This window comes from Neofelis nebulosa, chromosome 9 (assembly GCF_028018385.1).
Source record: "Neofelis nebulosa isolate mNeoNeb1 chromosome 9, mNeoNeb1.pri, whole genome shotgun sequence".
In the NCBI taxonomy this organism is placed as follows: Eukaryota; Metazoa; Chordata; class Mammalia; order Carnivora; family Felidae; genus Neofelis; species Neofelis nebulosa.
The window spans coordinates 109,603,397-109,619,687 of NC_080790.1; the positions used below are offsets into that span (position 1 = coordinate 109,603,397).

The following is a 16,291-nucleotide window of genomic DNA, read 5'->3' on the forward strand; positions in this document are numbered from 1 at the left end:
TGTTTGTTCTCCATATTTAAGAGTCTCTTACTGGAAGGGGCGCCTGGGTGGCTCAGTCGGTTGAGCATCCAACTTCGACTCAGGTCATGATCTCACAGTTTGTGGGTTTGAGCCCTGCGTTGGGCTCTGTGCTAAGAGCTCAGAGCCTGGAGCCTGCTTTGGATTCTATGTCTCCCTCTCTCTCTGCCCATCCCCCACTCATGCTCTGTCTCTCTCTGTCTCAAAAATAAACATTAAAAAATTTTTTTAAAAAGAAAAAAAAAGAGTCTCATGTTTTGTCCCCTTCCCTATTTTTATAGTATTTTTGCTTCCCTTCCCTTATGTTCATCTGTTTTGTATCTTAAAGTCCTCATGTGAGTAAAGTCCTATGATACTTGTCTTTCTCTGACTAATTTCACTTAGCATAATACCCTCTAGTTCCATCCACGTAGTCAAATTTACTTCAAAGAATGGATTCGAAAATCACACTCCACCCTGAGATGCCCAAAGGAAGCTAAGAACATGAAGCTTTGGTCTCAGATGAATCTTTTATTGTTTCAAACCAAGACAAACATATTTTTTCAAAGATGATAGCACAATCATTGTCACAAGCATGTTAATATGTCTATTTTGCAAGGAAGGATATGCTACAAGTCATGCTATTCATATTTTCAATAGCATTCTGGCAAAAATTAAAGCATTTCCAAATTGTGTCAAACATTTAATGAATAGTGAATTCTACTTTCTGCTCTTGGGTAAATAAATGGTGTCTTTCAGTGAAGTGGGTGGAAAATAGATAATGTGAGAGTTGCTTCTTTAAAACTGCCCTTTGCTCCAACAACCATCAGCCTCTTCGGTTGCCACTGAACTTCTCAGCTATTTTCTGTAGTTCCAAATCCATTGCAGCCAAGTTTTCAAGTTCTTTTTCCTAGAAAATACAGAAAAGTGGAGGCATGAGGTCTCAGATCAATTAGTTTCATTGTAGTTTGAAGGAGTATGAACAGAAAGGGGAATGTTTGATATGTTAGAAGTCATATGAGACACCCTACCATCAGTGGTGCTCAAAGTGTGGTCCCCTCACCAGAAGCATCAGCATCTCCAAGGAACCTGTCAGAAATTCAGATTCTCGGGCCTCACCCAAGGACTCAATCAGAAACCCTGAAGGCTAGGAATCTCTTGAGATTCTTATGCATGTTCAAGTTTGAGAAACACCAACCAACATAATATTAGGAAAAAATCATTCTTCAGGCTGGTACAGTTCTGATAATGTTAACTCTCCAAGATGTAAACTAACTGTTATAGTCCAGTAGCTGATAACAAAATGGGGTGATATCTTTAGCGGATAGACTAAAATGGTGTGCCTGGGTGACTGGGTTAAGCGACTGACTTCAGCTCAAGTCATGATCTCACGGCTCGTGGGTTCAAGCCCCGCTCTCTGGCTCTGTGCTGACAGCTCAGATTCTGGATGGAGGCTGCTTCACATTCTGTGTTTCCCTCTCTCTCTGCCCCTCCCCCACTCATGCTCTTTCTCTGTCTCTCAAAAATAAACGTTTAAAAAATTAAAAATTAAGATAGACTAAAGCAATTAATTTCTATATCATCTGTTCTTTCTTCCCCTGGGAAATAGTGGTGAAAAGTTAAATGACCAAGAAGACACCAAAATAGTGGTTGTCAACCTTGACTGAACAATGACTGGGAGCTTTGAAAAATCCTCATGCCCACGTAGTACCCAGTACCAAATACACAGAATCCCTGGAGGTGGGTCCAAACATCAGAAATTACTCAAGCCTTGCAGGTGATTCCAATGTGCAGCAAAGGTTGAGAAGCACTGCAGTAGGGTGAGTGCACAGGGATATGGACAATGGACTCAAACCCAGAGGTCATCTCCACTCACTTATGGGGGTAGATTCTCATGGTAATTGATTCCCACCAATTTCTCCACATTAATATCAGATAGTCTTGAACATATCAACATTAACCATCTTAAATTAATTTTAAGCAAAAGCCCCACACTGTACCTCTTCCTCTGTCAGAACTCCCTGGCCGGCCCTGTCCTTTTCATTTTCTGCTGCATGGCGTGGGCTCATCTGCTCCTCAGAGTCATAAAAGTCTGGAAATTCAGCTGACTTCTTCCTGTAGTGAAGGAGCTGGTCCAGTTCAGCCACTCTGTCATACTGCCTTTTCAGATCCAGTTTGGGGGGGAGATTTCTCTTCTCATAGCCCCAATTCACGTCCTCTTCGAAGGGCTTTTTCTCCCACAAGTCATAGTTGTATTCCGGGAAGAAGTTCTTCTCATTCAAGGTCAGCCCATTTTCTTCTTCACCCTCAAGAAAATTGTCATCCATGTTGTCTTTTCTCTCAAAATGGCTGCTCTTCCACTGAGGAGGGTCATAGTATGTGTTGAGCAGCTCCCCTAATCTCTTCCTCTTGTCAGTGGTGTGAAGGGGAGTATACTGTTTGCCTTGAAGCCTAGCTTCTTCCCTGCTCTCTTTAGCATCTTCCAGGTCCTCCTGCTGCTGCCACTTCCCTTGGGCTCCTTCTTCACCATAGTTGAGGTAATTTCTGTCCTGCTCTTTCCACTCGCCTTGTGGATGCCTCCTTGCCTTGTCCATCTGGCTTTCTTGAACACGGTAGTGTCCTTCACCCAAGAACCGTTTTTCTTGTTTATTGTCTGGAATGGAATATGCACCTGGTTCCCCTCCTCTTGTTCTATAGTGGTGTCCCCCTTCTCGGACCCTCTCTTCCTCACTTTCTTCATTATATCCACGTGCCATCTTGTCAAGCTCTGAGCTGGGGCCATTTCTCTTGTCCTCTTCCTGGCTCTCCTCACTGGGAGGTCTTGGAGCCCTGTAGTCCTCACTTCCTCTGCTGCCATATTGTCCCTGCTCCAGGTCCTCAGGAGCCTGGACAGCTGGGTAACTCCTTACTTCTTCCCCATATTCAGGTTCTTCTTCCTCTGAAGCCCTGTAGTGGGCTGGATGATGGTCCCTCCTTTCCCCTACACTGGACATGCCCACGTTTGACTCCGATTCCTCACGAAAGTGTCCCCTCTCATCGGAGGGAGGTTTCCCTTCTTGAGAGGACCTGTCAGGCCTGCTCCTCCCATGGTGGTGTCTTGGCTTCCAGCGTCGTTTGTCCACCTCAGGGCCAGCATCTTCCTCACTTTCCTCAGATTCTTCCTGGCTCCCAACTTGGTTTTTAGACTCTTGAAGGTGTTTCTCCTGGCTTCTTGTGTCCTCATGACTCTCCTGGCTACTCCTCTCTCGACTATGTGTCATCTCCTCAGGCGGCTCAGCAGAGTGTATACCATATCTGGCAACTAACTCCTCTTTTTTCTTAGCAGTAGCCTGGTTTCTTTTGTTGAGAAAGGCATTTTGTGTCTCTTCTGGCTCTTCCAGGTTTTTCTCTTCACTGCCATCTTTCCCATGCTCCCTTTTCTGGTATTTCTCTCCCTCCTCTTCCTTCCTGTCCTCTTCCTCGGTTTTCTCAGAATGGTGTGTCTTTGCTTCTTTGGAGACTTGACCGTTAGAGGGGTAGAGGCCTCCTTGGGGTTCACCTGCTTCTTCTCGGCTATGCCCACCTCCTGCTGTGTCTGCCATTGTCAGGCCTTGGGTATCCTCCCCTGGGGTTCTTGTTTCCTCCCTACCAGAAGGCCTGTGGGCTTCTGAGGCATCAGCTGGGTTTCTTAACAACCTTACTTCAAATCGTGTGTTTTCATTTTCATTTTTCTCTTCATCTTTGACCTCTTTTCTACCTATCATGAAAATAAAAAAGCATAAGCATAACTTCAGAATTGCTTGTGGTTCAACAAGCACCAGCCTGAGTGATCACTGCAAAACGTAAGGACCTGAAAAATCACTTGAGCAATTGTTTGAAGTTTATTTTTGAGAGAGATAGAGTGAGCAGGGGAGGGGCAGAGAGAGCAGGAGAGAGAGAATCTCACTGTCAGCGTGGATCCCTGATGTGGGGCCCGAACCCACCAACCTCGAGATCATGACCTGAGCCAAAACCAAACGTTGAATGCTCAACCGACTGAACCACTCAGGCACCCCACTTGGGTAATTTTTTAAGTTAATGAAAAATATACTCAGATTACTTTTGAAAGCAAACGGTATGAAAGCTCCTTGGCTGTGTTAAATCTAATAATAAACTCCTTCTATTTTTACTTTTTTCATAGCACCCAACCAGCATTTCTCGGTACTATTAATGATAAAATGGAAATCCAAATAGAGATTTATGAAATGTTAGACTTTAGAGCCAGAAGAAACCTTTGAATTCATCTTGTTCAACCTCCTCTTTTTGCAGACAAAGACAGTGAAATTCAGAAAGGTGTATTTAGGGACCCTTCTTTCTATATTGGCTGTAAGTAAGATCTAAAAAATTAGCATTATGTAAATAGCTCTAACTAGAATCCAGCTAAATGAAGTTAAATAGCCAAAGGGAAACATCAGGATTCAAAGGAGGGTGTAAAATTTTAAATTATTAGTTTATCAGCCTTTTTTTTTTTATTCAATCAACTGTGTAGACCCAAGGTAGCAGTAAGTGACAATATAACTTACTAACTGGTGACAAGAAGTGGGTATATTTCTTCCCTTAGAAAACTGTACAGCAGTAGAAAGAACCATTTCTTCCATCACTCGGGTCCTATCTGCCCAACATATTCTCAGATGTTCAAGATGAAAATCAGTATACTGAGCTATCTTTGTGTTTCATTAGTCAACAGTAGATGGTATAACTGGTATTTCAATTGAATGTGTTCTATCTTTTCCAGATGTCAGTAGCTCTTTTACTAAATCCTCCTTAATTCAGGGGAGTCCCATGAGAGGAGATATGCAGCTAACGCTGTCTGAATGATAGCTGGAAGGCCTTGAATTTCAACTTGTCACTGAGTTCAGACAGAACTCCTGAAGCCCAAGCCTCTGATAACTCTGGGGCTACATCTGCACTGTCCCACCGTGCTATCAGCCTTTGGTGGCTACTCAGTATTTGAAATGCGGCTGATCCCAACTGAGATGAGCTATAAGTGTAAGATGCCTACCAGATTTCTAAGACTTTGTATGAAAAAAAAAGCAAAACATCTCAATTTTTCATATTGATTATATATTGAAATAATACTTGGGATGTATTGAATAATATATACTATAAATACATTAGGTGTGGGGGCACCTGACTGGCTCGGTTGGAAGAGCATGCAACTCTTGATCTCGGGGTCATGAGTTTGAGCCCCATGTTGGACATAGAGATTACTTAAAAAAAACTTTAATAAAATAAATAAATCTATTGGTTGTATAATAATTATATATTGAATAAAATGTATTAGATAAAAATAAAATATATTATGAATATTAATTTCACCTCTTTTTACTTTTTTAATGTGGCCACTAAGAAATTTGAAATTATATTTGTGGTTCACATTATATTTCTACAAAACAGTACTGATGAGTCATTTTGAACTGACGTTTGCAAAATTGGGTGTTTGTAAAAATGTCGAAAAAATAGCAGATGGTCTGTACCTCTCTGCTTAAAGCCCAGCCTGGCATGATAACATTCTCATGTTTTATGAATCAACTGAAATGTCTCTGACCTTCCACACCCAGACACCTAAGAGCTGGCGCCTTTCCAGTGATTTTGTCTTTTAAGAACCAGTGCAACATTGAGGCAGGTGAGGTTGTCCAAGTAGGCATAGGTAAGCAAGGAGGCTTTGGGCAGAGACTGACATCATTCTGAGAGTCAGATGACATAACCCTGATCAGACAGGATCTCAGCTTTCCAGGGCAGGGGCTGTGTCTCCCCTTTCCTACTGCCTACTGGTCAGGAACAGAAGTATTTTTCTTTTTCCCCAGTTATATGTGTGCTCCCTGTAGCAGCTTGTGACTGAGGCTTAGCGCTTCCTCCTAAATTTAGCTTTAAGTCCCCACAGGTGAGATCAGAGTACTGTGATTAGCAGCACATAGTCACTGTCAATCTGTAAAACCAAGGTGTGAAGCCCGTCCTTACTTTCAAGTAAAAATGGGGGAAATGTACCTTCCATCCCTAACTTTCATGTTGCAAGAATAACCAGATTAACCTGGACAAAGAGATTCTCGTACCTATTAAGAAATGGACTATGTATTCCCCGAGGTCTCTTCAAGCCACAGTGATTCTCTTCCACTCTCCCAGTGCTCATTTACTCAGTAAGTGTATGCTTGCTCCACAGACATGCTGAAGAGAGTGGGGAGTGGAGATGGAGATGAGCTACAGGTGGGAGGGAGAATTCATCCATCCAGCTGGCCAAAACCTCTACCAGTCTTCTGATCAGCTTAAGACATATCAGCAGGAGAGAAAACTAGAATCGGGCAGAAGCCACAAACTAGTAACCTAGAGGTGAGTTCTTTTTGGCCTAAATAGCATTTTTAGCAATTTCGAATTCAGAGGCAATACTCAAATACCAGGAGATATTGCTTACAAATCCAAATTTTCACTTCTCTTGAAAAATCCCCAATCTGATAATAAAGTCTTTATTTCTCGGTTGGAGCAGAAAAATATCTCCCCCTGTACCCTCACCCCCTCCAGAAGGGACATGTATCTTCCAGTCTGTGAGTTACTTCCTATTCTGCCTTATTCCTTATGCTATCTGTCTGGCCCTGGCTGATGTCTGAGTCTGCAACCCAGAGGAGCTCTTAAACCCTTGTGTAGTTCTTGGGTGCAGTGTCACCAGGGTCCTGTTAGACATGAGTCATTAGATTTTAACCAGTTTCCCTGAGGCTGTCTCAAAGGACATCAAAAGACCCCAGGGCACAGTCAGTGATAACGGGAGGCTAGAATTGCCATGGCCACAAAGTAAGGGCTGAGCAGGCAAGCAGAATCCGACATTCAACAGCTCTTCCTAAGCAATCACAGTTCTTTGATGACCTAGTATGGCAAACCCCACACTTTTGCATCCATCTGGTAAACGAAACAAAGAGAAGGGAGATAGTGAGATGGGTCTGCCCAGAGGAGCTGCCTTTTGTCCCTGCCTGAAGATTCATTCTGTTTGTACACATTCCCTGTAATGGCTGGAAAAGAAAGTTGGGGAGAAATTCAGAAAGAGATGTCTAGGCTGGGATTGGTAGGGAAGCTTCCTCCCATTGTTCATGGGGCCCTTGCAGACTCAGGTCCCCACATCTACTATAATTACCCTGAAGCCTCCAATGGTGGATTGAGTCCTGCTAGGTTACTCTTTTGGTCAATTGCCAATACTTGTTTTTACCATTTTATGTATGAGGGCTCGTGTGCAGCAATAGCAAGAGTATTCTCCTGCAACAAGAGATTTTGGAGGTGACAAGAAAAAAAAAAAAGATCACCATTCCCAGCCTCACTAAAAATTTAAAAGCAGAGAAGGTGTTGAAGAGAACAGTGGTTTTTGGATTTGTTTGCATCAGTTTGACTTCATGTATAAAGGAGGCAGCATAGGGGCGCCTGGGTGGCTCAGTTGTTTAAGCATCCAACTTCAGCTCAGGTCATGATCTCTCAGTTCATGAGTTCAAGCTCCACATCAGATTCTGTGCTGAGAGCTCAGAACCTGGAGTCTGCTTCAGATTCTGTGTCTCCCTCTCTCTCTCTCTGCCCTCCCTACTCATTCTCTCTCTCTCTCTCTCAAAAATAAATAAATGTTAAAAAAAATTTAAAAGAGACAGCATAGTTTTGAAAAATTGATCTTTTAATGTCAATGCCCAATGGATACTGCTTGCATTACTGTTCAGATTTTATCTTCGACAGAAGTTGATTTGTATAGAGAATACATCCCACTCTAGATTCAGAAAGTCATTGCTCTGACTCACTGAGTGCTCTGCTTTTACCCTCCCCTTTTTAGTTCTCACGCCTAACCTCTACCATTTGGTAGTACCTCCCATTCTAATCAGCTGTAAATGAAAATGGCTTAAACAATCTGTCGTGTAAAGAGGGCAGAAGTTTCCAAGTCGCCCTTCAAGCTTCTAACTTCTCACTGTCAGAAGAGCAGAAGGCAGGGAGAAGAATAATTAAGATCTACTTCTATCTTTTTGTCTTCCAACACTCCCAGAACACTTAACCCCTACTACCTAATAACAAATAAGTGCTCCCCACACCTCCCTCCACCCAAGTAAAAGCCTGTTCTAAAAATCCAAACTCTGGAACCAAGGAATTTAAGAACTGATAGACATCTCAAAGACTATCATTGAGTTCAACTCCCTTATTTTACTTTGAGAAAATAAGCCCAGAAAGGCAAGAGGTCTTTCCCCATGGTCACACAGCTATTAAGTGGCAGATTGGGACTAGAAGCCATATCTTCTATCTCCTCAGATACTAGTCTAGTTTGTACTCTTTCCATTGCATTACCCACTCCTCTGATTCTCCCCTCATTTGGAGGTGAAGTGGAAGCTGAAGTGGAGCAAGCAGGAGGAAGGATCACCTGAGGGACAAAGATCTCCTGCAGTGTAGGACACTTACTCTTTTTCAGGACTTGGCGACACTCAGGGGTGATGGGTGGAGCATTGGACTTCGACAGGGCATTTGAGAGGACCTCGATGATGCAGCGAGTCACCTGGGGGGAAACCCAAAAGCAGGTTGGCAAAAGCTGGTGTCACTGGGATGATGGCCTAACCCAAACCAGAGCTGCTGTAGAGAGAGGGTCGGCTCTGTGGCCTATACTGGTGTGGGATCCTTGGGGCAGAAATGTAGATTTACAGGACCATCATGAAATATCCCAGGCTTTTCCACAGAACACTGCACAATGGCACTGGGTCAAGATTACACAAGAGAAGAGAACTACCTCCACCCCCCCCTCCCCCACCATTTCTTGCAGATCCAAAGGAAAATAGTGATGACAGCTATCCTCAGGAGCACTGAAGACACTGGGAAGGAAGTGAGATCCCAAGGCAGGAGGGACATCCTTTGCCCCCATTCCCTTAGGGATGAAAACCTGGCTTTGTAACACTATTTTGTAGGTTTTTTATTCTTGTTGTTTCTTTTGTTTGTTTGTTTGGTATGATAAGGAGTGGGAGAATCTAGAGTCTAGATGAAAGTCTACATTCTAGACTTCCATTTCAACTTACCATTTCTTCATTGTGGTTCCTGTTATCCAGTGGCATAGAACTGACTGCTTTGAAGGAGAAAAAGAAAAGGGAAATGACTTGAGCTGATTTTTGGAAGCTGTGTGACCCCAAACTCACAAAATCACTCCCACTCCCTGCACATTACTTGGAAAGAGTGGCAGAGTCACAGCTGAGCAGAGTGGAGATAGCTGGATAAGATTGGTCCAGGAGCCATAATTGCCCCAGTTGCTCATGTACACACACACACACACACACACACACACACACACACACACCTGTTTTCCCTAGCAATGTCTTAAACATGATTTAGAAATGAATACTATCTTATATGCAGTATAAATCAAATCCAGACCACAGACAAGGAGAGCTTCTGAGATACTGGCAATGTTCTGTTTCTTGATTGCGGTACTGATTACGCAGATGTGCTCAATGAGAGAAAAATTCATTAATCCATATACTTATGATCTGTGCAGTTTTCTAATTGGATATTATACTTCAATAAAAAATTGAAAACCTACTTTAAATGAAACCAGGGTACCCTCCTCAACCCTTATGCCTACCCAAAATGGGCAAAGATTTGTGATTCCCTCTACCTATTGCTGTCCCCACCAAAATATCCTCCCCACAACTCATTTCATTTTTGAAGTCATGGTTGTGACTATTTTACATAACTAATTACCTTGTTTTTACCCCCAGTCCTTTTTCTGAACAAGCTTGCTTATGCATGTGTATCAGTGTTGTGTTTCCATTTCTCCATGTTGGCTGTAAACAGCAGGGGGGGATCTGATTCTAGTTAATAATATCATATATGAAATAGGTGTTTAACAACTGGCTTATCAGAATATTTTTAAACAGTAAATTTTAATTTATTTAAATTAAATTTCATAAGATTTTGCTTGTTTTGAACCAGCAATTAAAGTGTCTTTGTCTTCTTAGGAAATGCTTCAAGTGCTTTTAATTTTCCAATGCCATTTTTTTTCTTTCAAAGCTGCTTTGATTCTTTTATCTTTCGCATTGACTCTGTTCTGTCTAAGCCCTTTCCATTGGAGAAGCTCAAAGCATTTACATGTAGGCCCATCTCCACACTTCTCCTGACACTCCCTGGAGTGGACAGCTGCCATTATGGCTGAAAAAGCTCAGTGCACAAAATTCTTCTAGGTCCCTGAGACAAGAAAAGAGCTAGCTGAAGGAAGAGCAAAACTCAGACATCAGAGATGAAAGCTACTCAAATGCAATTTATTTTTAACCAGCAATCTGACCTCTCCTCCCCAAATGTTTACTCTCCAAGTCTCTTTAACTACCTGTCTCTAATCAGTTACACATCATCCCAGGCTCAACCTAGGAATAAAACACCTATTTCATGTACTTACCTTACTTAATTTTCCTTTTTAAAGCATGACTTAGGATATACTTCAATTGTTTCAAGAAGTCCAAAGCTATCCAGCATATTAAAACCATTTGTAAAATGTTTGAGAAGTGCCTAACAAGGTAAAAAGACCCCACTATCTTTCTAAAACATAGTTCAGACAAGATCCAGATGTCCTACCTTTGGCACCCAGGGCCCAATATACTGGCTAGATCATTATTTTATCCCCCAAATGGTTGTTATTGGGAAACATTTTCACTTTGGCATTTATTCTTTGCACCCAAATCTATAAAATTCTCTAGAAAGAAATAACTGAGAGAATTACTCCTCTAATAAACTAGAAGGTGCCTTTTTAAAATCTAGCATTACTAAACCTTCTTTGGTAATGCAGTTTCTTGCTAATAACTTTTCTTTTTTTCTCAATATATGTAAAATAGGTGCTTTTATTAACTACTGGCATTGCCAAAGTATTAGCAGTTATCATATTTGGGAGGAGGTAAATATTTTTCTTTTATCACTCTAAACAATTTTTGGTATATGTGCTGCTGAAGCGAGCACTCACTCTACACAATTTATAGCTCATGTTTGTTATTGCAAACAGTCCTATTTCTCTGATTGAGGCTCTTCAGATTTATTTTTGATGGAAAGGAACTAAGGTCTCCTTATAAAAGTGCATTATGCACCTTGATGAGATACCTAAGTTCCACTGTATTTTTTCCAATGGAATCTGTAACAGCAAAGTGATAGTTAAAGACACATTGATTCCCCTAAAGCAGTTTAACTTATTTTTGTATAAAGATTCAGGAGGCACCAAAGAAAACCCAATAATTATGATAAAAGCGAAGTAATCAGATGATAGAAAATCTTCAAATAATATTGTATGATAAACCCGAGAATAACTTGAAACGTATGATATTTCATAAGACTATCAAACTAAGGTTTGATTCCAGAATAAAAATACAGCTAAAATTTTTAAAAGTTAAGCAACTTCATCTGAATGAAGAAACCATTTTACCCAGTATAATATAGATATCACGTAGTAACTTCACTTATATTAATTTTTAGAGTGCACATGTAGCTACTATGGAAAGGTATGGATCTCCCTTCAGAAGCTCTTAAAGGGAGGAAATGAACCAAATGGTTTCCTGAGGTTTTCTTCATCCCTGTGATTTTGCTAAATAACAAACTTTGCTTGAAAGCTACCATGTTTCATTTCCAGGCATTTGTGGATGGCAGGAATGGGCACAGGGGTTTCTTTCTAGAGTAATGAAAAACTTCTGACATTTGATAGTGATTACACAATGTCGGAATATACTCAATTCTGCCCTTTAAAAATGTGGGTTTTATGGCATGTGAATTATAGCTCAATAATTTTTTTAAAGAATGTGATGTCTCCATTTTAGCTGATATTAAAATATGAACCCATCTTAAAATATTCTCTTGCATAGGAGAGCTCTAAGTGTTTTACCACTATAATAAAATAAATCTCTGTTTTGTTGTCTCTAGCACAATGTATATAGCATAGCAATAGCATTTTAAGCAATTTGTTTCTGAAACTATTTAAATTAAGAACATTTATAGGTAATTTATAAGAGTGACAAGAATGTTAGAAAATTTGAAATGCTTGTAGCTTGCAGTAAAATAAATTACCACTGGCTTTCATTTTATGTTTTTACATTTGGTATCCAACAATTGCTGTCAATGAAAGCTTTATATTCATGGATGGCAATACTTCAATTCCAGGTAGGAATCTCAATCTCAGATAAAGAACAATATCCTATGGAGTCATTAAAATAGCCACAGAAAACCTCCAGTTTAATCTGGTGGTGCATATTTACCTCCCAATGGTCTCAATACTCATAGAAATTTTACTTCAATACACATGAATACACACACACACACACACACACACACACACACACATACACACACCTCACACATTTTTTCCAATCTCCAGAGATCATTTCTTCAAGATTCAAAGTAGTTTGAAAGATTAATCCTTCAGTCTTCCACACATAAAGAGACACTGTCAGATATCTACTACTTTAAGTTTCATCCTCCCAAATTGACTAAAATGATTTTTTAACTTCTCCAAGGATATTTTGTGGTTATTTTATACTTGTTATTTTCCTGCAGTACAAAAGACAAAATATCTACTGCACTTTCCATTCATAACTTAAAAACGGATTAATTTGGGTATGAAATTACCCCTTCCCAGAAATGGAACTATAAAATTAAAAAAAAATTACATTAAGTTTGTACATAACATATACATGAACACACACATATAGATGAACATGTTAATTAAAAGATATAAGAACACATATGAGACTTACTTTCATCTCATCATGTTTAAATAATAATAATAAAGGAAATTACACAGGTGCCAACTAATATATAATACATGGACTCTTGTGTCTCTGTAGTCCTCTGGCTTTAAAAAAAACAAAGAAATACTCCATTCCAGTTACATATTAAGGCTTTAACAGCGTCTAGACAGGTAGAGAGAGAGTGACATTTTAGGAGGTAGCACAAAATGTGGGGTTTCCGCGGAGACACTGCACGTTTTCTTTCTATCTACAGGAAAACTCAGATATGAAAAGACTGAGACTCTTCTGGTTGGGCTAAGAAGACCTCTGGCTTTTTCCAAGTTAGACGATGAAGCGGGGAGTTGAAGGAAAATACCCAGCCAAGAGCAGAAATTAAGAAGGTCAACCAAGATGGAAAAACCTTCCTTCCACTCAACCAACCCTTCCTCTCCCCCAGTGTCTACAAGCCAAGACTCCCGGAGCGCCCTGGAGGACCAAAGCTAGCGCTGTCCGCGGTGCTGAACAGCCCGCCGAGCCCACTCACCGGCCACCACTGCCGCTGCCAGGAGGCCCAGCAACACGGCCGGCTGCATGGCCCCGCTCCCCCGAATCTGCGCGGAGAAGAGGATGGCGACTGGACCGGTGAGTGGGATGCGGGCGGAAGGCGAGATAAAGATGCTCCGGGAAAGCAGCTGTGCGTCCAGGTCCCCGCGGTGTGGCGCGGTTGGCGCAGGCCCCGCTCTTTTAAAGGGCAAGCCAGGGCCGCAGGGCCGGGAGGGGCGGGAATCCAGGAGGCTGCGCCCCCTCCGCTCAGCGCTGACGTCAGGAGGCGGCCCCGGGGCCCGCGGCGCAAGTGGGAGGAAATCTACGCCAGTCCAGTCTCCCGGGTGCTCGAGGTCTGGAGCGGGTGTGGGAGTGAGGCGGACGTCGGAATGAAAGTTTGAGGGGAGGCAGTGCAAATCTGACGCGAGGGGAGAGGCAGAGGTCCCGCATAGATTTCCCCAGCTTGTTCCTCATCTCGCTCCACGCCACCTTCAATGAGGCTGTGTATAGTGTGCAGTTTTGTTGAGAGTGTATCTAGGACTAAGTCTGGTTTGTGTCGCCACTACCCAGCGAAGTATCAATAAGACTCCTGCTAACTAGAGAGTACTAAACGGTGGGGGGACATGGAAGGAGCAATATTGGCTTTAAAAATAAAAAGTGCAGAGGGAGAATATGGAACCTGCTGTTCTTTTAAAATCTTAGTCTTAAATCTATCTACCCATTTTTCCATCTATCCGTATCTATCTACCTTTCTGCCTACCTACCTATGTACTATTTGTGATTATCTCTCTCTCTCTGAACACATAACATACACACACAGTGAAAAAAATTTTAAGTCACATGGCACAAAAGAGTTTACTAGAAACATCTCCCTTCTACTTCTATTTCCCCGCATTCCTAATTAACCCCCTGCAGAGTCTACTCTACCTAACCACTTTGTGTTGTTTAGGCTTAATTTATTTTGGAGCATATATAGCTACATCTTCTTTCAGATGGCGGCACTATATTACATTGACTGTATTAACTGGAGTTTATTTAACCAGTTCCCTTTCTGATGGGCATTCATTTAGGTTATTACCCTTTGGCCTTTAATTACTCCTTTACAACAGAGCCCTAGTGTCAGGGGCAGGTAATGTAATAACCTGCTTGTAGAATCTAGTATATCTCATAAGCACTGTTCATCCTCTCTGGCTTTAAAATTGAAATAGGAAGGCATTCTGTTTTATGTGAGAGGAAGGTGAAAACATCTTCCAGGATATTTTTAATGTGACTTCTCTCAATCTAATGAGGAATCAGGAAAAAGAAGCAGGCATATGGGCACCAAAGAGAAACAGCTCAGAATCTTCTCTGATAACACAGGCTTTGAGGAATAGAGTGAACCATCATGTGGGGTCTTTTTTAGAGAAGGCAGATGTCTGCATGTACAACTAAAAGGAAGCTTCAGTGTCTTTTTCCTGAAAATCAATGAGGCTCAAATTCTTTATGCATGAACTACATCTTCCTGAAAAATCTGGGAATGATTTCCCCAGGACCATGGCTGCAGGATATTTAAGAGAATAGTCTTAAAAAGGATATTAGTGGAGCAGTTGGTAAAATTTGAATAAGATCTGTAGATTACATGATAAATATTGTATCATTACAATACAATACAGTGTTAATTTCCTGATCTTGAGAATTGTTCTTGTGATTATGTAAGAGAATGTCTTTGTTTTTAGGAAAGGCATGTTGAAGTAGCTAGAGATAAAAGGGTGTCATATATACAACTTACCCCCAAATGTTTTAGAAAAATATAGAGTTAGAGAGAGGAAAAGAAAGAAAGAATACTAAGGCAAGCAGGGCAACATTTGGGAAATTGGGGTGAAAGGAATATGGGAATTTTTAATACTATTTTTGCATTTTTCTGAAATCTGATATTATTTTCAAACAAACAGAAAAGAATATTCTTGGCACAAAAGAGTCTTATAAAACCTCTGTAAAGAAGTGGGTACAGAAAAAGAAGGTGTTGAGTAAAGGCCTTTCTTTGAGTGCTGATCTGGGGGAAATTCTTCTACTATTATTGAAATTATATAAGGAAGGGTTCCAACTGCTGTTTAAAATGCACTGATTGCCAATAGTACTTAAACATTGCCACCTTCCAGGAGCATCTACATTCCAGTATTTCATCAATTTCCCTTTTATCTTGCTTTCTCATAAAGTACAGGGTTAAAAATATTAATGTCATCTTGTGGCTTCTCAGACAGGGCTTGGGCTGAGTTTATTACTCATCAAGAAAAGTCTTTTCATTATTGTGAATTGGCCCACAGCCAGTTCCTATATTCAGACTTACCTTTCTTTGTTCTCATTATTTGACAAACTTTTTATTATTTTGCTTTTCACATTTAGATCTCGATGTACTAAGAAAAAAAAAACCATTTGGCAGGAGCGTTTCTAAGGAATTCTTTCAAAGCAGGATGACAGAGGAGAACATATTTTCCTTAGGAACCAGGGCTTACAATAAACATGGAATGAGATAGGGGTACAGTCACACTTTTTACCGCTTTGCCACTTAATTGTTCTGAGAATTTTTTTACTGACCATCCTTACCCACCTGCTGTTGAGTGTCACTGAACACACACACACACACACACACACACACACACACACACACACACAACCCTAGAGTTCATCATCTCATTGGTCTATTTGTTTATGCTTGGAGAAGTATCACACTTTCTCTATCACCACAGCTTTTTAAGAAGTCTTGATATCTGGTGCAAAAGGTCTTCCCACCCTGTTTTTCTTCAGGAGAGTATCTGTTATTCTTGGCCTTCTGCATTTTCATGTAAATTTTAGAATCAGTTTTCTGTCAATTACATGAGAAAAATCTGTTAGGATTTTGATAGGAATTGCATCAAATCTATGGATCAATTTGGGAGCAGCTGACATCTTTACCATATTGGGCAGACTTAGCTTTTTGATTACTGATAATGTTCTGGATATAATCTTATCTCAAGTAGTATAAATACTATTACCACAGGAAAAGAAAAGAACCCATGGGGAAGAGC

At 40.9% G+C, this 16,291-nt stretch overlaps 1 protein-coding gene across 2 annotated transcripts; it reads right to left on the reverse strand.

The window, feature by feature from the left end:
- Positions 1-508: 508 nt before the first annotated feature.
- Positions 509-13,462, reverse strand: CHGB (chromogranin B). Of its 2 annotated transcripts, none has more exons than XM_058684937.1 (5): positions 13,249-13,462; positions 9,030-9,073; positions 8,425-8,518; positions 1,998-3,733; positions 509-907 (listed from the first exon to the last, which is right to left on the reverse strand). In XM_058684937.1, exons 1-5 carry the CDS (start codon positions 13,295-13,297, stop codon positions 824-826), a joined length of 2,007 nt encoding a protein of 668 aa, XP_058540920.1. In that variant the 5' UTR covers positions 13,298-13,462; the 3' UTR covers positions 509-823. The 2 variants fall into 2 exon arrangements, with proteins under 2 accessions (XP_058540920.1, XP_058540919.1); XM_058684936.1 differs by having other exon boundaries at positions 9,030-9,076.
- Between the last annotated feature and the right edge of the window lie 2,829 nt (positions 13,463-16,291).

Coding starts and splice junctions, on each gene's coding strand:
- CHGB (XM_058684936.1), bottom strand. CDS start 13,297: ATGCAGCCGGCCGTGTTGCTGGGCCTCCTGGCAGCGGCAGTGGTGGCC. Junction 9,077..13,248: donor GGCAGCGGCAGTGGTGGCCG/GTGAGTGGGCTC, acceptor TCTCCTTCAAAG/CAGTCAGTTCTATGCCACTG. Junction 908..1,997: donor GAGTTCTGACAGAGGAAGAG/GTACAGTGTGGG, acceptor TGTATTTTCTAG/GAAAAAGAACTTGAAAACTT.